Source organism: Macrosteles quadrilineatus, unplaced genomic scaffold (genome assembly GCF_028750875.1).
Source record: "Macrosteles quadrilineatus isolate MER2022 unplaced genomic scaffold, UCM_ALF_1.0 Scaffold_8__2_contigs__length_117827958, whole genome shotgun sequence".
Lineage (NCBI taxonomy): Eukaryota > Metazoa > Arthropoda > Insecta > Hemiptera > Cicadellidae > Macrosteles > Macrosteles quadrilineatus.
This window is the reverse complement of record NW_026542601.1, coordinates 20,880,392-20,908,112: the sequence shown is the minus strand read 5'-3', so window position 1 is coordinate 20,908,112 and position 27,721 is coordinate 20,880,392. Positions and strand designations below refer to the sequence as shown.

General features: G+C 34.6%; 1 protein-coding gene across 3 annotated transcripts in view; it reads left to right on the top strand.

Moving 5' to 3' along the window:
• LOC128999787 (pleckstrin homology-like domain family B member 1) overlaps nt 1-26,821 on the top strand; it is a 164,893-nt gene extending 138,072 nt beyond the window's left edge. For all 3 annotated transcript variants that reach the window (XM_054426464.1, XM_054426463.1, XM_054426465.1), the window contains 3 exons: nt 22,467-22,598; nt 22,992-23,249; nt 25,098-26,821. In XM_054426464.1, the coding sequence (XP_054282439.1) occupies nt 22,467-22,598; nt 22,992-23,249; nt 25,098-25,283 (576 nt within the window). In that variant the 3' untranslated portion in view covers nt 25,284-26,821. The remainder of the gene's footprint in view (nt 1-22,466; nt 22,599-22,991; nt 23,250-25,097) is intronic.
• The last annotated feature ends 900 nt before the right edge of the window (nt 26,822-27,721 follow it).

The following is a 27,721-nucleotide window of genomic DNA, read 5'->3' as shown; positions in this document are numbered from 1 at the left end:
GAAGTTCGTTCGCTACGCTCACTCACCTTTAGGTTGGAGCTCGTTCACTGCGCTCACTTGCCTTGAGGTTAGCTCGTTCGCTACGCTAACTCGCCTCCAGGTTGAAGTTCGTTCGCTACGCTCACTCACCTTTTGGTTGGAAATTAGCTGTTGTCATATATTTAAAAAAAATTAATAGTGCTGCACCCTGTTGGTAATCCTTTTAACTTTTATGCTATTGAATATCATAGAACAGAACCAACTTGTTTAATTGAAACAGCTGTTAAGATTCATTAATTCCTTTTAAATATGAAAATTCATAAGATTAACATGGGGAACTACAGAGCCACTGGGGCGGAGCCCGAAAGGGTTTTTGAGATAAGAATATGCTTTAATGTTAATTGGGAATGTGAGCTATCATCATGCCAAATTTCAGCCCAATCCGTCCAGTAGTTTATGCGTGATTGAGCAACACACACACAAACACACACACAAACATACACACAAACTCACAAACTTTCAGATTTATAATATTAGTATGATGACACGAAGTAACTTTAACTCATGATAACGTCAATGCTTCTTTCTCAATCAAATCAAAACTCACAATATTGTTGTCAATGCATTATTTCCCTTATCTAGTCTGTAAACTGCTTCAAAAACCTAAAATTGTTTGTAAATTTTGTAATTGGCCGATCGAAGATTTATTTATACAGATTCAACTAGCTTTGTATATAATTTTGTTTTATTCGTTTACATTACTTGTAATGAACTTGTCTTTCATTTTCGTAACACAATGAATTTCTAGTAAAGATGTATCATTTAGATTAGTTGGGAGTTTAAAATATTACTGAAAATGATAAAAGAGTTATTTTATTATTGTTCTTTAAACAGTTTCAATTTCGTCATCAAAATGGTCCCACAAAATAAGTCTGTACCTGTACACACTTAATGAAACTCAAACGGAATACTGTACTACAGTCTATGTACACGGAAGGGTTGTATTAAGGCGAGGGTGGGAATTATCCCAGCTTGCCCCGGTGTCCGAAACTGACCATTTAAACACAACTGTGTACAGGACAAGCTCCTTGGGAGTTTATGATCCTTGTACCTTGTAGGCCTACTGTAAACTGCCTAATGTTTCACTGGAAACAACGCTGAGACGCATTTACAACACCTGTAAATCTACTGCAAAGTCTACTGGATTAACATTGATATTTTATACGGGTTTTAACTATTTTATATTACTGTAACTATTTTGTACCTGGTAAATGCTGAATTCGGATCTAATTTTTTTATCAGAGTTTTCTCTTTGTTTTATTTTAGTGGTTTAATTTGTGTAACCACATTGAGAAAAAAGGATACGTACAAAATGAAAATTAACAAAACTACATTTTGTACTGGTAGAGGATGACCAAATGAATTGAAGTAGTCAATATTTAAATTGGTTCAACAACAGTTCAGTAATTACAATTTATTGGGCTTTAAGGACAATTTGACAAATTAACAAATCTAAATTTTGTTACTTGTAGTGGATGACCAAACGAATTTAAGTTGTCAATATTTAAATTATGATTTGTTTATGGAACTTTATGAACAATTTTACAATTTATGGAGCAGCACAGATTGTACATTTTGAAACGTACTAAATCGCTTGTGTCCCTAATGAAAACGTAAAATTATCATTTAAAGAATTACAGCACCATGCAGTGTGAATAAAACTCAAATTTCTCTTCTGTACATTTTTTGCGATGCACATTCTGATAATCGTACAAATCACTATTACGGCTTCAGAGTCAAGAGTCTTTTAATGAAGTAGTTCTCTATGACATGATGGTTTATCTTAATGAAACCCAAAGCTTAAACAGATCTCCAAACCATCAACACTATAGCATTACCTTTATCTTAATCAACTTGTGCATCCACATCCATTGCAACTAGTCGGAAGACAATTAACAGTTTTTAACTATGTGCGAAGTTAAAATCGCCGCCAAGAGGTACAGCGAGGTTGATGTGTGTCTTGGCTAGCAGTTTGACACGTGTTCCTCATAAGCTGAAACACAATTATTGTGGATTGGAATACAGCGACTAAGATTTACGTATTTACAAATATTTACTAATTGAAATAGTTCATTTACAAATTAATGTATATTTGTTTTCTTTTTCTTTTGACGATTGTCATGAACTTTGTACTCAGTTTTAACGACAATAAAGCATTTCATTTCATTTCATTTCATTTCATTTCATTTAATACCAACTTTTCTGTGACATCAACACAGTTTGCTTCAGTTTTTTTGCACGATTTGACACGTCTACGATTGCAATATACAGCGCACTGTATATATTTATTCAATATCGTCGGAGTTTGATAAGATATCAATGTCAACAACCGGGCGAGGTCGTCTACGTAGACAGGTTTCCTAGAGGAAAACGATTATTATTGTAAGCTAACAGGTAAGCCTTTCTAAATGGTTTGAAATGAAAACAATAGGCCTACACTTAAAATGATCATAGTAAATTTGTAAATTGTGTTATCATACAATAAAGTTTATGCAAATAAAAACTAAACCCAGTAACATTGTCAAGTAATAAAAAAAATGTGACAAAATTGTAGAAGTGCAATGGAACAATTCATTATCAGTAACTCTAGTAGTTACTAAGATAGTGATATGAGTTAGGTAAGATCTAGTATCTAGTCTGTCGTGGACCTGGTTAGTGGTGTCTGTGGTGCGAAGTGTCTCAAATTAAATTATTGGATGGTGGTTTTTAACAGGTTTACAACATTTCGTTTATTTTCTCTCGTAGGTTTCATAATAAATAATATTTTGCTCCATTATATAGATGAAAACTGTGAAGTCAGTTTAATATAAAACAAATAACCTAGAATACGTAAGTGTTCTACGACCTGGATTTGTTTAGTATCTAATCTTCGTAATAGAAAACTTTGAACATTCCTAATTTATCGAGTATTTATTATATTTATCTTGGATGGTACAAAATTTGAAAATAAATTTTATCTATGGATTAATAGTGAACCATTCCTACAAAATATGCATGAAAGAGTAAATGACGTTAATTCAAAACACCGCCAGAATTATGAATGGTACACGAAAATTACGCCCTTATTATATTTAACATATTTAATAGAAGTTGGAAATAATAACCGTTTCAGAAGGAAGTTTGCTTGAGTTAATTACGTGTTAAATCTATAGATGACGGTGTTTAATCTATCCTTTCCGCCTGAATCGCTCTTTGAGTAAATTAATTACCGAAGCCTCTCTAAAACGTTGGTTATTTGTTTTTACGTTTTGCCTGTATTGCATTTTGTGTAGGTAATTTTCTTGAATGTTAAAATTATTTTAAAGTTCTTCGAAATATTATTAATTTATAATAATCGTACATTTAGTGGGTGGTTAAATAAATGTATTTTATCCGCCTACTAATTTGTGTATCATATCTATCATATCTCACGTTAGTTAGTTGTAGAATACGTGTAAATTATAAAACACAAACCAATTACACTTAAAATGAATGCAAGTGGCTAAGTCCATTTTGTGAAATTTTACAGTAGAGCGTTTTACATTCTGGTCTGAGGTTTTTCTTTTGCCTTTGGTGTTTTTTTTATTTATTTTTTCCTCACGAATGAGTTTGTTATTTCCCAAACTAACACATGCTACACATTCTCCTACAGGATTACCAACATTACACTAAATAAAATCTAAATCTAAAAAATTGACTTAGCAACTTTTTTCCGTTAGCCCTTCATATATGATTGCTTCCAAAGCAAAAGGCTTGACCAGAACATAATTCGATTATAACTCAAGTCATTGCATGTTCGTAACGTTTCAAAATTTGAGGATGAGATTCATTAAGGATCGTACTAAATCAACAAGGAATGAAATTGGGAAAAAACTAGGTACGTGTATGTGTATATACGTGTATGTAATGCTTTGTGTATTAAATTGATAATACAATACAATAATATTCTTTTGCTCTCTAATGAAATGCTTTAAGGGATGTATAGGGTGTTGATATCGCAAAAATAATACCCCCGCTGCAGCAAACTTGAACTCCAATCGAACGTCCATTTGCGTGATACGATTTTAATAAAAATATTATATTACAATATAAAATTTATGTCCTTTTTAAATAACATTAGGGTTGATGAGTACCGGATTTTTCTGATACAGGGAAACCATAAAGATTATTTTAAAAGTGAAAACAAATGTCCAAAGTTGTTAAAAAAACACAAAAAAGCGAACTATAAATTTGGAATTTTGAATTTATATTTCTCTTTAGTTTTTTTCGTAGCTTATAAGCGCACAACAACCCACTAAAAATCAAATCAGGGAAATAGAAATTCGTTTATTCTGCTAGCTCACTGCAGTGGGGGTAACTTATTTAATTTATATTACGATAATAATATTGACATCCACGTAAATGACTAAAACCACATTTTCACTGTGCGCTGTGACGATTACGTTATGATTTAATCAATATTTACTCAAATTATCTTTCGAACCGTATTAGGATGATAAGGAAAGTACTAATAACCTTTTTAATAAACCCTGAACCTAACCAAACCTTTGCAGTGCTATGTAATATTAAATAGTTGCCTCCGTATGATACTCCATGCGGCTTTTAAGGGGACCCTGAGTAGTTTCCCCCCAACTATATAAAATCGCTGGTGTCAAGTATTTACCGTCTTTTTCCTCTTCAGCACCACATTTTGACTGCGGTTGTTGAAGCTGGGCCGACTCCCCGATTTGTATTCAATGATTGGCGTATCCGGTAGACAGACGGGCATCGAAGCTGACATCTGGCGACAAAAACTGGAACACACCGCAGACAGATCGTGGTTAACCAGAACCTCGTACAGTGGTAGGAAATGTTTACACCCGTGTCTTTAGACGTCCGAGGCACCGTAATAGCGAAACTCAGGGCCTGATTACCCATTAGGCTAATTAGGCTGGAGCCTAGGGCGCCAGTCAGCCAAGTGTTTTAGGGGGGCGCCAGACAGCTAAGACTTAAAGTTGGGACCGGGGGCGTAAAAAATGTTTTATTCCAAAAAAAGATGCGCAGATAGGGAAGGAGGTGGGGAAGGGTGCGTTAGGCAGATTTTCATAATCATTATATCCATATATAAAGCCCAAAGTACCCATGAACTTTTAAGAAAACTACAAGTCACACCCCCATAAACCATATACTTAAAATATTCGTAATGACGAGAAACCTTGCGCAAAACTATCCATTATTACATAAATTGCCCTTTAAATCCTTTCTAAAGGGAACTTTCCATATACCTAATGTTAAAAATACCTCAGCTGTACTTATTTGTTTATTTCAGCTTAACTTAACCAATCAATAGTTTTATTAATACTTATGAAGTCAAACGGGGTGAAGCCCGTGGGTTACAGCTAGTTTATAGTAATAATTGATTTGTAAAAACATTTAACGATACTTTTTGTTGCAGATAAATACAGATAAATGCTGTAAACTAAGTAATTCCATCTAAAGGTCCTAATAAAATTGGTTTAGGCCTAGGTGATTAACAGAGTTAATTTTGAAAGTATGCATATTATTGTTTGGTTTTTTGATATTTTAGGTTAGGTCTACTCTTGATTTAATACAATCATATGTTTAATAAAATGTAAAATAAATACATTATTTTAAATAAAAAAGTTTTACATTCCTTGAACAACCGATTTGTTACTATTTTAAAAGTTCCTAATCAAACCATGCATTAATTATTTATGATCAGTTTTCTTTTGTTTTTAAATAAACCGAATATTAGTATAATGCCTTTGGACATTTTAAATTTTGAATTCAGTATTAGTATTCATTCTTTGAAATTTTGAAAGTGGTAGCGGAGAGGAGGGGTAGTGGAAGGGAGGAGGGGGCGCGAAAAACGTCAGCCTACTGGCAACTAGACCCTTAATCAGGCCCTGGCGAAACTGACAAGTTATAGCAGTGCTGTAAAGTGGTGATACAGTAGTAGTGATTTTGAGTTTAGAAAAATACGTAATTGTCAACGGTTTTGATGGTATAACTGTTAAATAGTGTCGCAAACTGATATTTAACATACATCCCAACCGTAAGTCCTTATTATGTACAAGAAACTATTGTTGAAAAAGAAACTAAAAGATGAAACATTTAACATAAACCATTCAGATACTTACGTATTGGGTTATGATTATAATGTTGGCGTCCTTTAATAAGGACATGTATAAAAGTATTCAATCGTTAATCAGGTTGGTCGAAATATGAAAACTTAGGCTACGCTTTTTAGTTTTCTTACATTTTAATGATGTTTTGCTTAATTTGATAGCGGGAACTACAGTATTAGTACTATTCCTTAAAACTATATATTATTGTAAAAAATATTCTTAACTTATGATTTAGTTACAACAAGATACTTTGAAATATTTTTATTGCTCAAACGTTACATTTTATACTGTACCTGTATTCTGTTTAGGCCTAAATACTTGTTTTTATGGTATCGAACTAAACGTTTTTCTTTTAGCTCAAAGGAAAGTGTACGAATCATATAACAATGTTCACTTAAACATAATACAAGTCAAAACCCTGTGTAAATTGAGGTAGCTTGACTCGGTCAAATGAAAATAAACATAATTGAGTTTTGTTGATTACAACTGGATATTTAACAATTTAAAGCATGAGAAGAACGCTAAAATTACACAATTACACCTCGCTTAAATTTTTTACAACTTGGTTCATTTAATACAATAAAAGTATTTCCTTTAAGGTAGTTGTACAATTTGTAAATGCTTAAACCTTTTACAATTGCAATTTTTGCGAAATTATATCAAAATTAAAATTCTAACGAGAGTAATATCTATAACACAGTTGAGGTTAGTTCCGCAGAAATCGCCAGCTGATTAGCGTTGAGTGTTTGGCGCTGCGGCGGTTCAGGCGGTTTTCATAAGTGGGCTAATTCTAGCGCCTTTGTCCACTCCAGTACGACAAAGAGAAGTGTAATGGTGTTGTGCGGAAGTGAGGGTCGGAACAGCTGATGTTGAGCTGTAATATCATTACACAAGAACAATTGATGTTATTAGTTTGGTGTAAAGGACTTAGGCCTAGGGATCTAGGGAAAGTAGTGTAAAATAAAAATTCTTTATTTCTTATATATTTTTATATTCAAGGGTATAAATAGCAAATCTCTATAGACATATTTACCGAACGTTCTTTGCCTAATTTCTTCGTCGCGTTGTTTCATCGAATAGGAGATCCTGGGCCAGAACAGGTTATAAATAACCAGTGTCACTGGAACGCGAAACTATTTTCACTAATTAATTTATTGGCTATGCTCATACTCCTGTTTCCTATGATCACTACCCGCTCCTAAAATAGTAGATTTTTTTCTAAATTATCATGGTACTTAGCGAAAAATAACTTGTGCAGTTTTTAAAGCTCACTGAGAGGTTTATACAATACATATTTACTGAAAACGAAAAAATCAATTAGATATAGTCCTTTATATAGACTAAAATTTTGAAATTGAAATTGTTTTCACTTTTTAAGTATGTAGTACTATTACAGTATGTGTACTATGTGTACTCAGTACAGTATGTGTACTCTTATTCGCAGTAATTAGAAAGCCTGCTGTAGTTTTGAAAATATTAATGGGAGCTAATCTAAACAATTATATTTTAGCGAACAAAATGTAACGATGTTTTATTTCAATACTAGGAATCGTATTTCGACAGTTAAATGTTAGCGAATCTAGTAACGTAGGCCTATATTGAAATTAAAGTTAAATTAAATTTGTTCAATTCCTTATTATTTATTGTTTACCTTTTATGCGTTAATTTCTTATATCACCTTTCATAGGTTTAGAACCTTACTTAGTTTATAAAGCGGTATAGTTTAAAAAAAATTCAAATACGACTATAGTGATCAATCCTTACTTCACAACGTTAGTGAATCAATCATCCTATCCTGGGAATCTACTTTTAAAGTACATATTTTTCTTGACCCTTCTGTATCAAACGCACATTGACCTCGTGCGTTTGAGACAGTTCGTCTTTGAGCGTAGAGGTGTTAAATTCTCAACGTTTGCAAATTCACAGCTTATAACCGTCGCCAGAGACCCGTATCTTATATTTTGTCGTGACAGTTGAAAGTGAAGTGTTGAAGTTCAAGTGCCAAGTGTCAAGTGTCAGCAGCCATGTCTCTGTGGATGAACTACCTCAAGACAGGATACAAACGCCAAAACAAACGCCGTCGACTCAGCAACTCAAATGATGTGAGTTTTAATTTGTTTGCGGTTGGATTAATGCATAGATTATAGAGTCTGCTCAGTAAACCAGCCACCAGTGGTTTGTTAAGTACACTTATGAGATAAGGTGTTCATTTAAACTCAAAACTGTTGGTTTAGTATGGTGCTTGCAACCATGATTTAAGAACCAGAAAGTCTTTTAGAGTTAAAATATTAGTTTAACTGTTTCTTCTGTATCGTAAATTTAAATAATCAACCAAAGCAGTATGAAATCTCCTTACATGGATAAATTACGATTTCATATTTTTGCTTTTAGATCCTCAAACATAGAAAGGATGATTTAAGCTACACAGATTGACAATGGTTGTACATTAGCAGCATGCAAATTATAGTAAAAATTGCTTTTCAAAAATGTTCTATCTTACGTATTTGTACAAATTGCGGTTGACGACGTCCACGACGGCGTTGGCATACACGAAGAAATAATCATTCTATGGCATTAATCTTGCTAGTCTTAGTCATCATGAAAAAAAGCTCTCATAGAAACACAGCCAACAGAAAAAAATGAATTAACCTAAGTTTTGAATGGACTTGACGAATTTTCTTTCCTAAACTCCCAAAAAATTTTAATATCACGAAGCTCCATGCGCATCGTCAGTGTTCGTGTCGCACTTTTCAGCTATCACGTGAAACACATTCCATTATCTAGGATTTGATCTTGGCTGTGGTAGAGGTCGGGCTATTGCGGTTTTTAAGACCGGACTGTCCTGACATCAAGGGAGAGGTTGTGTCGTAAATATCGTTAACACGTCGTAGAGACTGAGACATTTACGATGACCAGAGTTGAGTTACGATGGACAATAATCTCGGCTTTGCCACTGTTACAAGTTGCGAATGTTGCGAGTCTTTCAACCATATTGTATTCCAACTGATCGTCCATTGGAGATTTGTTGTCTGGTAAATTGTGGTGACGTGTTTTCCTAAAGAAATCGCTTTTAAACTAATCGTGTTTTAACGGAAAACCTTATCAGAGTGCGAAGATGTTGGATGAGATTTATTAATATATTTCGTGCCTTAAGGTGAACTAGGAGAAAACTATTGTTTCGATATTGACAAAAGTACGATTTCATACCAAACCAAGAAATCGGTTTTTAGTTTCTCAATTCATTTTGGTATGACGCCTCTTTTAGCTCATCATCCAGTTTGAATATGCTTGCTATGTAGCCCTAATTTTATATGGACTTGACATTTTTCATATGTGGAGGACGGAAATTCTTTAAAAGCCGTCGGTTCTTTCTTGAATGAATAACTGTTTTTTCACTGGTGTTATGGTTTATTGTAATTTGGCTGTCGAAGTAACACATCCCAAGATGTTTAAACTTCAATAGAATTTCATTCAACATTGGAGCAAAAGCAAAATCAATATGTGCCAACAAAATTAACAATCAATTGTCAACCCTTACAGCACAAACTGTTGGAGATCGTAAGCTCATAATTTACCAGGGGTTTTTAAAAAAGAGGACCTCCACTAACAATATTTTCTCTTAGCCAATGAAGGTGAATGAGATGAGATGAGGTTAGGTTAGGAACAAGAGAATTAGGAATGAGCCATTCTTCAATCTGCGCAAAATCCCTACCATCACTAATTAGTGTTAACTATTTCCAATTAATATAAGTATTCTAAATCCTACAACTAAAGACGCTATTGGTAAAGTCACAATGTTGCTGTTGCCATGGTAATGACGTTGCATTGTTGACATTATACGTTGGAATGCTAACACGTCGTTGTCTGCACTGCCCCATTGATCGGTTATATGTTTGGCTTGGACGACGACCAGGTCGCGACTTTGGACTTGGGCCACTCTTTGATGGTCTAATATCCTGTTCCGGTATCGGACGATTTTCATTCTTCTCCTTTTGGTAGTTTATAATTTCCTGCAGCTTTAGTGTATGCCAAGGTAGATAAGAGGTTTTTCTGAAATGTTTGAACCAACTGAGATGTTTCTAAACTGCGATCTTTAGGGGTCACTTATACTTTGTGGCCAATGGGATTAATTTGCCAATAGTTCTGTTGTAATGGTAATATACAGCCAATAAACTGATCTGGATACCATCAAACTTTGACCTTTTGTTAGGTAGCATCATCAACAGATGCCCAATGGAAAATGACATCTGGGTCGGGAATAATTCCTTGCTCGTGATCGAACCACGATCGAACCACCGACCTTCAAATGTTAATGCGAGCTCTATAACAACTCGATAGCGTTATAGTAGACTGTATTAGCACTCTAAAAAATCTTTTCAACTATAGCAAAACATTACTGTCCGTACCTATGTGTAACACGTTTACTAAGCAATCAAATAATGTATATTCAAATCAATAACCATTATTGGTGTTCTCAGTAACATGTTTTTAATTATGACTAAATATGGCTGTCGATGCATAAATGTCGTGCTGTGGCTGTGTGATTTTGTACTGCAGGAGTACAAGTGAATTATTAAACTAAATTAACGAATTAAATTTACAATGACGTTTTGGGGGTTTTAAATTAAAATGATATTAAAGTTCGTATACTAAGCTATTCACCTTACTTCCATACCACCTCGATAAATAAGTGGGGAAAAAATATTTTATCAGAAACTGCAAAGAGATAACTTAATCTTAAATCAGGTGTTTTTAATCCAGTCGTAAATAATCAGGAGAAGTCGCTGCGTTTTCTATCCTTAGTTTAAAATAAGTTTTTAAGAATAGAGTGGTGACTTTCATTCCTCAGTCCACATTGGTGATTATTGGTACTTTACAACAACACAATTTGCAGAATCTATATATATAATACGCTAAGCCGATTTTTGTAAACAGAACTCCTCCCTCATTTTTGGACCGATTTTGATGATTAAAGTGTCAAATGAATTGCCCTGATCTGTAGTTTTGCAAAGTCTTTTCGTTTTTTGAAATCTTTATTAGTTTGGACAGGATATTCCATCAAAGTTGGATTTTCTCCCATAAGATTAACATGGGGGAATCTAAATATTTAATTGGATACTTTGTCTCCATTAATTTGAGAGAACGACTGGACGTAGAAACTTGGTAGAGGTGTCCAAAGAAAGGTCTTGGTCTCTAGATGAGTTACCAAAAGAAAAACTAAGTGAATCCTGTTAGGGCTCTGCCCCAGAAGCCCTTAAAGATCCCTCCACAGATTTGTTTACATTTTGTCCATGTGGATAATACTTTTTACTGAAACAGCTGTTAATTTTTGAATTGTATTTTAAACAACACATATTTATTGGGAGTTACTGAATTGTCCAAAAGAAGTATTTGCAATGTTATTTTCTGATTTTAAAATTGATTTCCTTCTGTATCATGTCATATTTTGCAATATAACGTTCCATTACGAAATCAGTAGAAAATCCTTTTATCACAGTAACTCTCATTTAACATTAATTTCTTATTGAACTATCTTATATCTATTGTACGGGTTGGTATCTGCCTTTTTCACCACTTTTGGCTATATTTTATCATATTATTCTAGACAGATCATCATAGGTTTGTGAGATTATTGTCATACATGTTTTCAATCATTGGAAAAATCTTCGATTGTGTAATACAATACAAAATAATACAAGTGCAGAAGTGTCTTTTAGCTTTAACATTAAACCCACAACCGATTTCTCAAAACTATACTAGAGGGTAATTCATTGGCACAAAAGTACGATATCCCCACAACCAATTTCTTAAAACTATACTAGAGGGTAATTCATTGGCACAGAAGTACGATATGAACTGATGCGACGTGTCGAAGGAAAAATCAAACTTACACTGTGAGGACCTCCATTTCAAGTTAGAACGTATCTCCTCAACAAGCAGATATTTTCTCTCAAATAAAATCATAGATTAATCCTTATTACACTGATGAAATCGGGGAAGTTTTTAACTAAAAAAGATCCACCAATACGATTTTAATACTGTTTAAAGGTTCTTCCAAAGTGTGGGGAATATTTTATTCGTTGAATGATCAACCATATTTGGTAACTAACGCAATTAATATAATTATTGTTTTTACACTTATTTACTCTTTAAACAATGTTAAATGCTCAAAATATGTATAATTTTACTCAATTTATCTTAGTTAGATGAATTAGCGTAAGCCTTGAAAGTAACCGTCGATTTCGACGGGTTTCACCTAGTCATTTTTAATATCCCATATTGCAAATTTAACGAATTTATAAACTAGCCGTGCTGTAATGAAACTTTTACATGTTATGAATCAACGACTATAATCTTCTTTAGTAGCGTCTAATAGTTGTTCTAGGCTTTACATAAACCTACTTTATTTCACTTCGCACGACGGGAATCCGCTTTTGTTACCGTTGTTAAATATTACCATTATAAAATATAACGGTTTTCGGTGGTGTTGCCAAGTTGAAGGCTTTCCAATGTAGACCTAGTTCCAAGTTTACCGCTGTTATCCAAGTCCGGTTGTGAGTTATTTGTATATTGTATCCGTCCCGCTTGTAGGCTTTTGTTGTTCTAACTATTTGGCCCGACTCGCGCTTTACATTAGCAGCAAAATCTTGTTCTCAATGTTGCTGATCTAGCTTTGCTTTTGACTTACGTTTTTTATTGTTCTCAGTTTTAACTTAACAGTGATCCTAACATTATATCCGTCTTAAAATGTAATTCATTTTGCTTTAAGACCACACATTTTACATTTCTTCAAGGGTTTCAAGTTGGGAAATTTCTGAAATGCAGGCCTTTACCTCTGCACGGAATCGGTAGGAGAAACATGTATCTAGATTTAACCTTACAAATTATAGTTTTAGCATTAGAATTCAAAAGTATGTTTTTACGTTTGTTCTTTTTTTACACTTCAAACGCTGTTGAGTTGTATACTTGTGAGGAATCTATAACTCTAATTATACGTTTAAGTAAGATAAGTATTATTATCTCGAATAGGCCTGTGTGACAAACTAAAATATCCGTTTTGTATTTAGTTTTAGTGGATTTCCCATGTAAGCTCTTACTGTAGGTTTCAAGGTGAGACGTGAGCCCAGGACCGATTTACTTGTTCGTTTTGACTCCCAACAGCCCAAAAACACCACCCGTTCAAATTCATATACATATGTGTGCCCGTTAGCTCGATCTACATTTTTTTTACGTACTCGCGAACCAGCATGATCGGACCATGGGACCAGGGTTTCGTGGGGTAAAAATTGGGTTTTAACAATTTTGATCCCCCCTCAAATGTTTTGTTGTATGCCAAATAGTTAAGGTGAAAGTTTTAAAACATTGTAAATTTAAAATTCATACGAAAATGTTGTAGTTTGGTTGTTAAGGGATATTTTTTGACGAAATTTGACAAATTTGTTTATTTCATGATAATAAAAAAAAAACACTTCCATACAGCAGCAAACCTAAATTTAAATAGGAAATAAATCTGACAACGTTAAGGAAATATTTGAGTGGAAATCCAACCAGGTAAATGGAAATTCGCTTTCTCTCAGGTTTGCTGCGGCAGAAGTATTGTTGTTTGGCCCGGGTCCAAGAAGATTATGAATGCTTTTACTGATTTAACTTATGTTAGATTTATATTTTAAACAAAGTAAATGTTTCAGTAACTTCAAAAAGTATTACCGAATTAACATGTACCAAGTTTTAAGTTTACACGTAAAAGAGGGAATCCTCAAAAGCAGTTCAGCAGTGCGAATCATCGAACCGAACATTTCAAACGTGGGTGTTTCGGTACTCCGGGGGATTAAAACTTGAGTCCACCCAACCAAAATTTATACAAACCTGCAAATACCGGCGTGGCCGTAGCTAGGGCAAGCGTCCCAATTCACGAGATATTACTGGCAAAGCGGGTATTATTGTGGAAACTTTGGCACTAATCTCCGCCTCTCCAGTCGCGCGACCTCGATAACGCGAACTGGTGCGAGTAATCGAGTAATAGTGCCTCGTAGAGACCGGGAGAATGTTTGACATGTTTCATACCAAGTCTAAAAGTCACAACTATGTCAGCAGATGTTCAAAATTAAGTGCGTGATAGAGATGTTTGAAAAGCGTAGACGACCTTCATTTTGCCCTTAGAATCTTCAATCCCTAAATGTTTAGTGTCTAAAACAAATTCATTAACTGCCAGGGAATTTGTTTAGATTTTTTTTCAATTTTTCTGTTTCAAAACATATATTGTTGGGAGAACCATAAAGAAACAGTGTCTTTGAGTCAGCTACCTACAAATCAGCATTTTATGACATTGTGTGGCTCGTCTACTGGTTCAAGTGCAGGGTTCAAACCACACTAATCGCGAATGACCTTAACCGCGTGATATTGTCGCGACCTAAGGTCATAAATGTGATAAGGTTTGCCTTACAAGTAAATTTCTCTGGAGAGTATAACTTATCTGTAAAAAGATCCTCCACAAAAAGTGTTAAAAGGTATACGAATTTAACTTCACCTAAGTATTGTTACTGAATTACCAGAGAAAATACAGTTCGTCATATGTACATATCGTTCCAATTGCAAAATATTTGTTTCATGCACTGTTGCTGAAACTCCTCCCTTTTTATTAAAGGTTTTCTGAAAACTATTCATAACTGAGAACCTATTTTGTGAACTCGCGATGTTGCATCTTACCACCTTACTAGTGAGTAGTCTTTATAACACATACCACTTAAAATAATACCATTCTGCTTTAATAATAGGTAAACGAAAGTAACATGAAACCCCTCAAATCTCGCTTGAGACCTCGGAGTTTCCACGTATTCATCGCCATATTCGAGGCAGTTTATCACAACTTATTAAAACACGCAGTTTTTGCGACATTCATTTATAACGGGCAGCGCGCGTGGAGCGATTTACTACCAACAGTTCCGGCCTGGCGGGTGTGAAACATTGCGATGGGCTAATTAAAAACCAACGTGAATCAAAAGTACCACAGGTGCGGTGCGGTGACGGCTCCGCGTCACAGTGGTCATTGCTGGGCGCTCTGGTAAACCACAGGGATGAAGGGGATGGGAGGATAGCTAACATACTCTCGATTATTTTTTAGTGTCATTTTCCTAACAGTTTTATTATTTTTACTACATGTATTTTTGGTTTAATATTGCATTATTCACAGAAGCTTTAACAAAATAGAAAAAAAGAAAATTGCATAAATCACATCGCGGGTTCGCTCAAACTTGAGACACCCTGTAACATAGTAAATTTAGATGCAGGTCACATGTTCAATTTTCTTTAGGCTTCGTCCAACAAGAAGTCTTGAGGAAGCATTCGGCCCAATCTTCTGTTTTCCTTGGTTTAGGGATTTTAGAAATTTAAAGGAGTATTTTTCAATGAAGGTCGAGGCAGACTCTATTCCAAGCTCTTCGTGTATGTGGTTGTTTCTAACTAACCAAGGGGAATTCACTGCTATTCAAACTTGAATTTTGAACAGTTTATTATTTGAAATAGCAAATCCCCAGATAGGTGATGCATATGTTATTAAAGACCGAAGTATCTAAATATTTAATTGATTTATAGATTAAAATTGCAAAAGCTGGTTTTAGAGTAGATTTTCTATTGATCAAAGGAAAAAGCTTTGCTAACCTAACCGTTATAAATACTGTACAGTTAATTTTGAGCTTAGTCACAAAAAGCATAGCAGTGAGTTATCACTTCTTAAAAAGTCTTTAAAATATTTGTGGAATTTGTATTGTTGTTTATAAGCTGCTTGAACAATTTTAGGACACTGATTATAAATTCATTGTATTATACTCATTTCCCGAAGATTTCACCGACAAGTATACTTGGGTATTACCAACGTGTAACACGAATCGTGTTGCACGAATCCTCGAGATTGAAAAGTATACATACAACGTTTACTATTTAGACATCATTACCGTAGCATTTTCAACGAATATTTAATGGCACGTAAACTCCAACAAAAATTAAACCTATTGCGGACATTTCCCATCACGATGGTAAAAAACAGTCTCATTGGCGAAGACAGTGCAAACTGTGCGTTTAGTGTTCCATTGTGTGAGCTGTCCAAACTAAACCTTTTTCCTACAGTCACCCGACAAAGTTGTCTTCCTTGTACTGTTTATAGTACAGAAAGCTGCTAATTGCTGCATATGTAAACTTTGTCGTACGGTTTATACTTTGCCGCACATCAGGATACCAACGAAACAACACAAAACAGTGTGGTTCTATTATGCACGTAATCCCTGTACGCTTGGAAATAGGTTGGCAACACTTAAAGATAATAATACTATGAGCAGCTGATTGACTATTATAACTACGATGTAACCTGTCATTTCGTGTTTATAGTTTCGGTATTTCTGAACTTTCTGGACTTTTCTTTTAAACTTTTGTAAAACAATCCTACGACTTAAGCATTCCTACGGCTCGTGCGTAAACATTGCTCTTTGTGTGCAGCAAAGTGCCACTTTGCTCACTAGTTACACAAATAACTATTTCAAATTATAGTGTTTTGTGACTGGTTATTATTTGCATGTTGTATCATGACTTGACTGCTATACAGTGCATATTTTTTTACTGCTTTGTAGTGTATTCCAATTTAGGTTGGGCGTTTGTTTATTTTTAGTTGTATTGTGTTAGTTAGTTTTTTTCACCTGAGGACGGGATCAGATTCCAGATCCCGAAACGTTGTGTATTGTTTTTTACCATCGTGATGGAAAATGTCCTTAATAATCCTTTGAACAACCTTAACTCACCATCACCAACAATTAACTTAACAAAAAAAAAATAATAATAATAATAAACCATTAAAAATATTGCCATAGCAATGTTTTGATTACGGTAGTTTTCGTCTATTAATTGAACAACTAATTTACTAGTTACAACGATAAAATACACACTATGTGTACACTATGCGTCGTCACACTATAACATACGGACTTGTTATCCTTGCAATACATGTTAATTATTTCATTTATTTAATCACACCTGTTACTGTACGGTCACGTAAATAAACCAAAGTTTAGTAGCTACTCAAATAAAATACATAGACACCCCCAACCAAAAAATAAATCCTATTTCGACGCTGTATAAATTGTTGACACATGAAGAAAATCAGATGCAAATGCGCCCCAGTTAAACATGAACGTTTTTATCAACTGTCAGCACGAGCTACCCCTCAGTTTCCTGGCAAGGCTCCCTATCTTACTCTTATCACAGGCTCATTAGCATGGGTTACAGCCCTGATATGTCCTATCTTCTACTCTACACGCCCTTCCTCTGTTCGCGTCGTTTGGGCAAAGAGTTGGAACCGTGTGTCACAGTATTTTCTGCGAGTGTCTCCACCCATTGTGGTGAAATACGAATATGTTATTGAAACAATTTAGTGGTTTTAATCAGCTTTAAAGTTGGGTATTTTGTTTTGTTTTCAATATAGGAATTGATACATCGATTTATATCAGTTTTAATCGATAACGATGTTATCCTTATATACAGGGTGAATTTTAAATGAGTTCCCCCCCTACTTTTTTCTACATTTCTTAAGATATCAACTCCGGACCACGTCAGATCATTGTTGAGTAGTAAGTACTTCATTTTGACTGGGTATACATTTTTGGCCGCCATCTTGGATCCGCCATATTGGATACAAAGTTTTTTTTCAAATGTAAAGGTAGGGTTGTGACCCATTATTTCAAACTAGAATTTTACGCTGATTACAATGCCGCAATTAGTTTTTAAAAATCTTGATCCGTTCTTAAGTTATGAGGACTTTTTATAGCTTTATTTTTAGCGCGTTTTAACATTGTGCATTTACAAACTAAGACCATAATCTTAAAATAGTGCTAGATAAAGATAAGTATACACCACCATTCATTGCCGACATATTTTCACTTGGTTATGACGGATGTAGTTATTTCAGCCGCCATCTTGGATCCGCCATTTTGAAATGTGATCAATTAATTTAAATATGAAGGTGGTGTTGTGACCCATCATTTTGAGCTACCTTTTTATGCTGAACTCAATACCGCAATCCGTTTTTCATTTGCATCTTTGGTTTTTGAAATATTGAAATTTTAAATAAGACTATTTTAATATTTCATCAAGACAGCTTGATAACCAAAAACGGATTGCAGCATTGAGTCCAGTATAAAAAAGTAGTAGAAATGCAGAAAAAAGTAGGGGGGAACTCATTTAAAATTCACCCAGTATAATACGTGAAGGCGATTTCTACGAAACACTACTCCTCCATTAATAATGGACGGATATTTACAAACGATGTGTCAAAATTAAGGATTTTTTGTGTAGACGTCACCTTTCACCAATTCACGTAATAAAAGTCCTCGAGCTGTGAACCACAGGCCATCAAAATAACAATGTATTTCTTATGAAGAAAATATTTTGTTTACATAAGCAGACAAATAATTTGTATTAATTACAGCCTACAGCTGTTCTTAGTAAACACGCGATACACACAAGAGCGGATACACACAAGAGCGTTCGTTTCAGTTTCGATAACTGTAGTGGAGTGATTGATTACACATTATCTTTGAGTTGACCCTTTTAAGTGATCGAAAGTTATGATTGATATTCGTTTTGAAATAACACCTGTAACACTTTGCAATTGTTCGAATTCGAGCAACAGGCACACTAGTATAATACATTATTGGTTTATTTAAGCTCTACAAAATATTTTGGAAAGAAATAGCCAAATGTTTTGTTTTAGGGGTAAAAAATGGGTAGAACCAATTTTCACTCCAGAAATTCCCATTCCCATAGTCTGATCATGCTGGTTTGCGAAGAATAAATGTAGCCTTACACATATGTATCAAATTGTATCAGAATCATAAAATCGGTCCCGGTCCCGTAGGTCTTACCATGAGACCTAGTAATGAATTATTCTTTTTATAAGAACACATTTTTTTCATATAAATACAAGTAATTTAAAATCACTGCTAATGAATTGCAATAAAAATTGAAAAAAATGATTGTTTGTGAATTCTACTCACTCTACATGTACCACATTACTGCATACGTGGAGATAAAAATTTATTCCCTTAACTCCTTTTGTAACATGTGTTGCAACACAATTAAAAATTGTATTTCAAAGTTATATAGGCCTACTTTCAAACTTTATAAAAGAGTTGAAACATAAATTCAATTTTATTAATTAATCTTTTTTATCCTTATCAGAGAAAAACTTTAAAAGTATAATGGTTAACATACTAACACTTAACTATAGACTTGAGTTAAAATTTTTGTTTTTCATAAATGTTTCCATAGAAACATTTAATCACTTCATTGAAAACTCTCAAACAATCAACAGCACGACCAATTATCTTAGTAAGTCTTCCTTTTTTGTCAATTAGTTAACCATGAGTCGCATTCGTAAGGTAGTGGTAGGTGTGGGCGTAGGGATCGCCGTCGGCTGGGTAGTGAGGAAAGTATTCGGGGGGCCGCCTCCGCCACCTTTTGGAGGTGCTCCGCCACCTTTTGGAGGTGTCGGAGTGTTGGTTCCGCGAGTACTTGAACCACTACCTTCCGACAGTTTCCCTACTCCTGCACCTCCACCATCTTGGGGGTGGGGCTCTTGGTAGGAAGTGAAGAAGGTGCTAGACGGGGACAAACCAAAGAGCAAAGAATAATTAGGACAAACAAATGAAAAACAGAAGGAGGCTGCAAACATCCAAAGCCAATGAAAAATAGAAGGAGGCTGCAAACATCCAAAGCCAATAAAAAACAGAAGGAGGCTGCAAACATCCAAAGCCAATGAAAAACAGAAGGAGGCTGCAAACATTCAAAGCCAATGAAAAACAGAAGGAGGCTGCAAACATCCTAAGCCAGGCATGGGATACGGCCCTAAACCCATCACAAGCTCTAACAACGATGGGATAAAATTCTCATGACTTAGGGTAACTGAAACACCCTCTAGGAGTTGAAACAAAAAGGAGATATGCTAGCGGCAAAACAGTTAGGCTAGCAAAACCAGATAGTCTAGCACCAAATCAGATAGGTTAGCAACAAACCAGATAGGCTAGCAGCAAACCAGATAGTCCAACAACAAACCAGATAGGCTAGCAGCAAACCAGATAGTCCAACATCAAACCAGATAGGCTAGCGGCAAACCAAATAGCTAGCAGCAAACCAGATAGTCTAGCTTAAAACCAGATAGGCTAGCAGCAAACTATACCATGGGATTGCATGTAATAACCTCTACTAAGGACTGGTCAAGACCAAATCGATTAGGGAAATCAAGTGCGGGATGTTGAACAGAAGAAACCAAAGACTACAAGGTTGGAATTTCAATACCTAAAGGAGGCTCGGGTGGAGGTTCTTAGCTTTGCTGTAGAGTAATCAATAAATACTCCCTTCAATGAACTACATATTTGATTTTTTTTTTGAAGTAGACATATAAGGGCTTCTTTAAAAAAGGTAATATAAATGTTTTGATGATTATCTGAGCATCGTCAACACTTTAAAAATGTGTTTTACGACAAGCTGTAAATATTGAATCATTACCATAATATACTTTTTCTTAAAATAAATAGCACTAGTAGAGAATATTATCGGTAACATATTATTTTAGCCACACGTTTGTTTATAATATAGTGGTACATCGCTTAGGTTGGTTATAAATTCGGAATGAGTGTAGAATAAATTATATCTTCGTTTCTTACAAAGAAATATAGACTTTTTGTCTTGTTCCCCCGATGATTTCAGTAGCTGGGCGTGATGAATTATGAAGATTGAAAAAGTCACAAATTCTTTTACCCTAGTTTTTAATCGAATCTGCAGCCTGTGCATTGCTTGGCAAACTCTCATGACACTGGAGTACCACCAAACTGATACATGATACACAATTTTGTTTTACCGGTGGTAATATTCAAGAGTTTTCTATCCTATTTTCTTATCAATTTGTTTGTTAGCAAGTTGGACAAAAATATAATATTACTTAATTTTGTTTCATCAAATCTCCTGTTCTAAAATTTGAGATTTTAATTTATTTATCTACTTTGAAAATACATTTCTATTAAATCTAAAACGTAGCTAAATATTTTTTTATTTGTTTTATTTGAGGGTAACTTGTTGTGAGTAGCAATCTCAATGCCTTAAGACGAAGTGTGAGAATTATGTGTTTGATTAGAACACCAATTCAATATTTTATATATTTTGTTCATAATTTGTTTCACACAGTTAACAATAAATGAACGCAACAACAACCACAACACCTGACTCGTCTGAACTAATAGTGTGCCGGTTGCATTTCAACATGAGGGAAAGAAAATTTCCATCGCGTAGGGTAGAGAATGCAGTTGATACAAACTAAGGCTAATTAGTCCAAGAGCAATAGACAAATGAGCTAACTGCGAGGTCCGAGGTTCTATTTGTAGTCTGGCAGCCAGGCGAGTAGTAGTGTTGTGCGACAATGCTTCTTGTTCACAAGCCGTGACTGTGTTTAGCACTCCTGCCATTGTGTGGGATTGGTCAGTGTTTTGACTATCCGACTTGGCGACTTGGACCGACCAAATGTCATGATTGTTTGCGTAGAATATCATGAGTGTTTTGAGGAATAGTATATTTCATTACTAGGACCGAAAGTGGCATTTTCCGTCGCGCGCCCAAGTTTTTGTGTGAGGCGAAGCCGAACACAGGGAACCCCAATTTCACGTGCGAGGCGAAGCCGAGTATGTGAGAGCTATTTTCACGTACGAGGCGAAGCCGAAGACGGGAATAATGGAGCAAGTGCCGGATAATAACTTTCGGTACGAGTTATGAACGATACTTTTCATCAAGACGCAAAAATACACAAACACAGAATAGCAGACCTCAGTATATTAAAACAATTTGATTTCTCAATTAATTTGATTGAACATCAAAATAAAATAAAATCTTCTAAAAAGAAACCTACGTATATTTCTCAATAAATTTTGTTTAAACATCAAAATAAAAGAATAACACAACTTTTAAAAATACATACAGCTGATTAAAATCATTAAATTAAACCGTAACAAAACACTGGCGCGCGTAGTGAATAAATGGAGAACTAATTGAGAGCGAGGGAAAGTAAATTTAGAGCGAGGGAAAATCAGCTGATCGATTTTCCCTCGCCCTAAATTAGAGCTTGGGAAACGACTACTTTCATTGATATAAACTGTTATCGAAAATAGTTACTTTCGTTAAGGAGTGATGAAAAAAATATTGGAAGTCATGAATAATGTTTGGTGATATTAAGTGATATTGGAGAACCTTACACACTGCAGGCTGACTTTGAAGGATTTTGTTATGTTACAGCCGCAGAACCACAAAGAAGACGAGAGACATGAGGAGCCCGTGTCTGAGAGTCGGCCGCTCTCTGATGCCTCCAGCTACAGCGAGGATCAGCTGACTGTGCGCATGAGGAATAAGAGCACCAACAACCTACAGGTGGGTGAATCAGGTGTGATATATTGTAAACTCTTACTTTAGACTTGTGTATAAACTCTCAAACTAATTTACGATTACTTGCATGTTAATATTGTTCCAATTCCCAAAATCAGTATGCCACTTGAAAAAGTTCCAGTCTCTATGTTCTTAGTTGGCTGTCAAAGTCTTTAGACTGTTTCCTGGTGATAGGTTTGAATGTGTTTAATAATCTACTAGCAACCCTTAAGACCCTACTGACTTTTCCTGCAAAGGATCAAGACATTTTTGGACATCTCTCTTTATCCGTCAAGAAGTTCTTTAACTATTAACTACATTCATTCATGTAATTTTTTTTATTTGTCTTGTTTCCTATTGTGTGTTTAATGACTCAATAAATTATTTTATTTCATACAGAGGCCGCTGACGAGGTATCTGCCCATCCGAGGAGAATCTCTGGACCTGAGGCAGCACATTGAGAGCGCTGGACACCAAGTGGATCTGTGTCCTCACGTGTTGTTGGACAAGACATCCTGTAGAGGTTTCCTGCACAAGATGACTTCCAGGTTCCGCAACTGGAACAAACGATGGTTTGTGTTCGACCGGACACGTCGTACACTCACCTACTACACGGACAGGAGCGAGAAGAAACCCAAGGGAGGTGCTTACTTCCAGGTCAGTAGTCAGGGGTGTTTGAGCTAGAAACTCTAACTAGGTATGAAGTGGTGTTGCTCATACAGCAACTTTATCGACTCATTTAGATTCTGTTGACGGTATAAATTAAACATTCTGAATGCTAATTAGATTTTCCTCAACTCTATTTAAACTTAATGGATCTAAGAGAATTTTCATCCAGAATAGCCTTTGTTTAGTTTAGGTTTGAAACAACAAATTTTTTACCAAATAAGCTTACGGTTCACTGTCATCACAGTTCGACCGAAACTTCACAGTGCGCGAACTAGTCGCTACTAGCCAAACTAAAACATTTGGGTATCGCTATTGGCATTGCTAGGGGTAGAGATGAATAAGTAGCAAGACATTTAGCGTTTACACAAAAATGTACCCCGGCAACCCCCTCGCCCAGACTTAACCGGATCTGGTCGCGCGCACAGAAAATTTGGCCGAACTGTACCAACGTATTAGCCAAATTAATGCGTAAACATCAGTGACTAGAAATTCATTTTCCAGGTTATGTCCATAAACACTCCACTAAACTACTATCCTGGATGTAACTTAAAACATATTTAAAAATATTTCTTACCATTTAGATAGCAAATTTCAACAGTTTGATATATAACAACTATTTTGATCCCATGTTCCATTTGGATATACATTTTTGCATAACGAGCAAAACTAATGAAACAAAAACAAATGTTCCGCGGTTTTCCCATATATGAAATTCTATTCTTTTAAAATTTATATCCAACCATAAATGCTACATATTTTAATTTAAACATTATTTAAACATTTTTTTAAGTTAAACCTTTCCCACCTGGAAGTGAAATTATTAAGAATACTGTCTTCATTACGTAACTTATAGATCGTTTAACAGATACGTGTAATAATATGAGTTATCCACCTAAGTATGTCAGGTGCACAGATGTAATCTTTGTAGTGCAAGTCAAATATAAACCAAGGTAGATAAAAGTAGTTAAGTGACTGAACTGTGTAGACTCTCGTTGTTTAGTTGCAATTAGGGTCCATTCCTTGCCAGCAAACTTTGCCAAAGACTCCTTCTTGGTTCCCGCCTATCTTGAGAATATTTTATTTTTAATGCGAGTTCAAAAATTTAACAGTTCTTGGGGTGTATAAAAAGAGATTCTTTATTGGAGTTTGGAAAATGTTTACAAACCCTGGACATAATCAAGAGCAAAGAATTTGAGTCTGGAGGTTCTCGCTCAAATCCTACCAACAATCAGCAATAGCTTATCATTATTTTGATGATGCTCACTGTCATCTATTGGCTTCTGACACACTTTAGGAAGTCAACTGCACAAGTAAAAAGTATCTATAATGCATCGTAATTTAATAAGGATAACGTTTTGATAGAGATCTTTTCACTTAAGAGAGACTTTAACCACTCGGTTTTTCATTTGGAATATAAATGTAGGAAAATGAACGTTCTTCTTTGTAAAATACTGTGTCATATTTTATTTTTTATCTATGCTGTCATTGACTTGGGAACGTTCTTAATTGTTTATCCAAGCGTAAAACACCTCAAATGATTCAAATGATTTTATGGCCATTCAGTTACATACAACAATAGGCTAACCCTTAATGAAACTAACTTTTTTAAGCAAGCGATTTCTAATGTCCACAGATAATCTCAAATGATTTAGAAGTATGTTAAATTACTAAGAGGACATTTCTGGTTAAGGTCAAACCATATAGGCTATTAATTTATGTCAGGAGTTGGTTGTTAGCTGCTACAAGCAAGACACTAATGTGCTCTTTAAGTGTAAATACCAACAGTTTCTTATGTATAATATCGCTCAAAATAAACTAACCGTGTTGTTGTGGTAGGCTATCGAGGAGGTGTATGTGGACCACTCTAACGTGAGGTCACCCAATCCTTCGGTCACGTTCGTCATCAAGAGCAGTGAGAGGACGTACCACCTGGTCGCCCCTAGTCCTGAGGCTATGCGTATCTGGGTGGACGTTATCTTCACAGGGGCAGAGGGGTATCAAGAGTTTGCCCACGGGTCGTAGCCAGGGGCACCACCTGTACAACTTTTGACCTTTATCTCTCGGTCCCAGCCTGGGCGAACTCGTTGAGACATCGAGTAGAAGATTCCTGTATGTCTTCTCTGTAAGGAATCGTCGTTGGAACCAGTGGTAAACTTCCGGTTAGTGTCTCGGCGGTTTTCATTATCCTTTTTGATTGAGGTAATTTTGATTTTGAATTGTTTAATTCAATAAGAAAAAGTATGCGGATATATATTTTTGATTTTTTATGATGCCTTGTGAAGAGTATATTTTTCTATTAGCATTTCATAGTTTATTCGAGTAGATTATTTTGAGTATTTAGATGTTTGGAGATAATTTTGATTTTTAACTATTATTAACAATAAATTATACAATTTTTGGACATTTTGGTCTGGTATTTCAGATTATACAAGTTACATTGTTAAATGATTCTTATAATAATATTATTTGATGTGTAGTTATACATTAAAATGTATGTGTAGTTTGACTATTAAAACTAATTGTTAATTTGTTACAGAGCAACAGATTTTTTAGAAATTATCTTTAATGGTGCAATTGAGACTGGTATTAAAATCCGTCATCCAAACTAAATTAGGTATCATAACTAAATTAGGTAATTTAGGTTTCACTGTACAGATTTTGTGTTGTTTTGTGCTACAATTTATATGTAGTTATGTCTACCAATTAGTTTGTAGACCTTAATTAAATTAGTTTCAAAATCTATTCCCAAAGATAGTTAGGTTCATAGATTGTTGATTTAGGTGCATTATATATTGATAGAATACTTTTTATAGCTTTTGTAAGTGACCCATTAACCTCAATATCAGAGTTTTATGATATACATACTGATTGCTTTGTAAATTGCTAATTGTGTCGTTATAATACTGTACTTTCTATTAGTTTATTTGCACTAGTTTTTGTTTTAAACAATAAACCTTAATATCAATTGAAAAAGGCACTTAAATTGCCTAGTGCAGTATAATTTCAGTTTTAATTTCATAATTTAAAGGATTACGTAGATGTATATGCATAGCATATGTATATGTATATGTTATAAAGAAAATTTTTGGTGGATAAACCCTCAAAGTGTTTGCCACCAACAGAATAAAAGTCTTACATACTTTTTTTCATGCAACAATTGACAGTAAAAACTATTCTACTAATGTTTACAAATACAACAATGAAAGAAAAGTTAAATAAAAACATTTTTTCTCCAGTAAAAGCACAATTTTGTTACTATCCATAATAATTTAAACCATAGTAGTTTTGTAAACAATTTCCCCTTCTCTGAAATGTTATGAACAGTAATGGTAGGCTAATATTATTTTTACATTACTCAATCCATACAACATATTTTTCTTTTATTAGCACACGCTTGTCCTCAACAGCCAAGTAAATATATATTTGTACATTATGTATATGTGTTGTAGCATGTTAGTTGAAGTTTTTAGAGTAAGACTGAGTGTACATAATATGTTAAACTTCTGTGCCTTCTTGTGCCAATATTGAACATAAATAAATATACAAAGTTATGCATAACATTTTTTATGTATTTGAGTTAATTTTTTTCAACCACATTCCCTAGCATTGCAATGTAATAGTGGGCTCATCACCAAAGTACAGGGTGTCCCAAAAAGAATGGAAAAGTAAACTGGCATAAATACTTAAGTGATAAAATGTTAACTTTATATACATTTTAAAAAGTTTTCCTACCATGGTTTCACCGCCAACTCTACACGTTCTCTAGTCAAGTCTGTGTGCCAGCTCTGGTTACACATTGTGGCGCATTTCATTACATATTTTTTAAAGCCTTCCTTTAAGATTTAAGTTAATATATGTTTGAGATCGGCGAGCTATACTCTGGATCTTTCACAAACCCCCAGATAAAAAAAATCACACCACAGATTTAGTCTCTGTAAATCATTCAATACACTGTGCTTTTATGTGCACCTCCATACTGTAAATGAATGTTTTAAAAATTCAAACATGCTAACAACAAATAACAGCTTATTACTGTTAAATTAGAAATAGTTTACTTTTCTACGACCCTTGGTAACAAATATTCTTGGCTGTAGATTTAATCCATTCTTTTTGGGACACGGTTTATATTGTTCGAGTGCTTGATAATTTGTATGTTAATAGAACTGAATTTTTCGTTCGTTGTAAGGAACTGGATTTTAAAAACGTACCATGGATCATGAGACAACTGTTCTGTTCTAAATTTATATATTCTGGTAAAAAAAGGTTCCCTTCAATAAAGGTACTCAAATTATTCACCAGCGAATAATACTGAGCATTTATTGATTTTTAGTCTGAATTCAGTATTTTGAGGAGTACTTTGGAAAAAGAGTTGAAAATGGGCACACATCATTGCACCTGTTTAGACAGATTTTGTATGTCAACCAGGAATATAAATTTGCCTAGTAATAGGTAGAAAAATT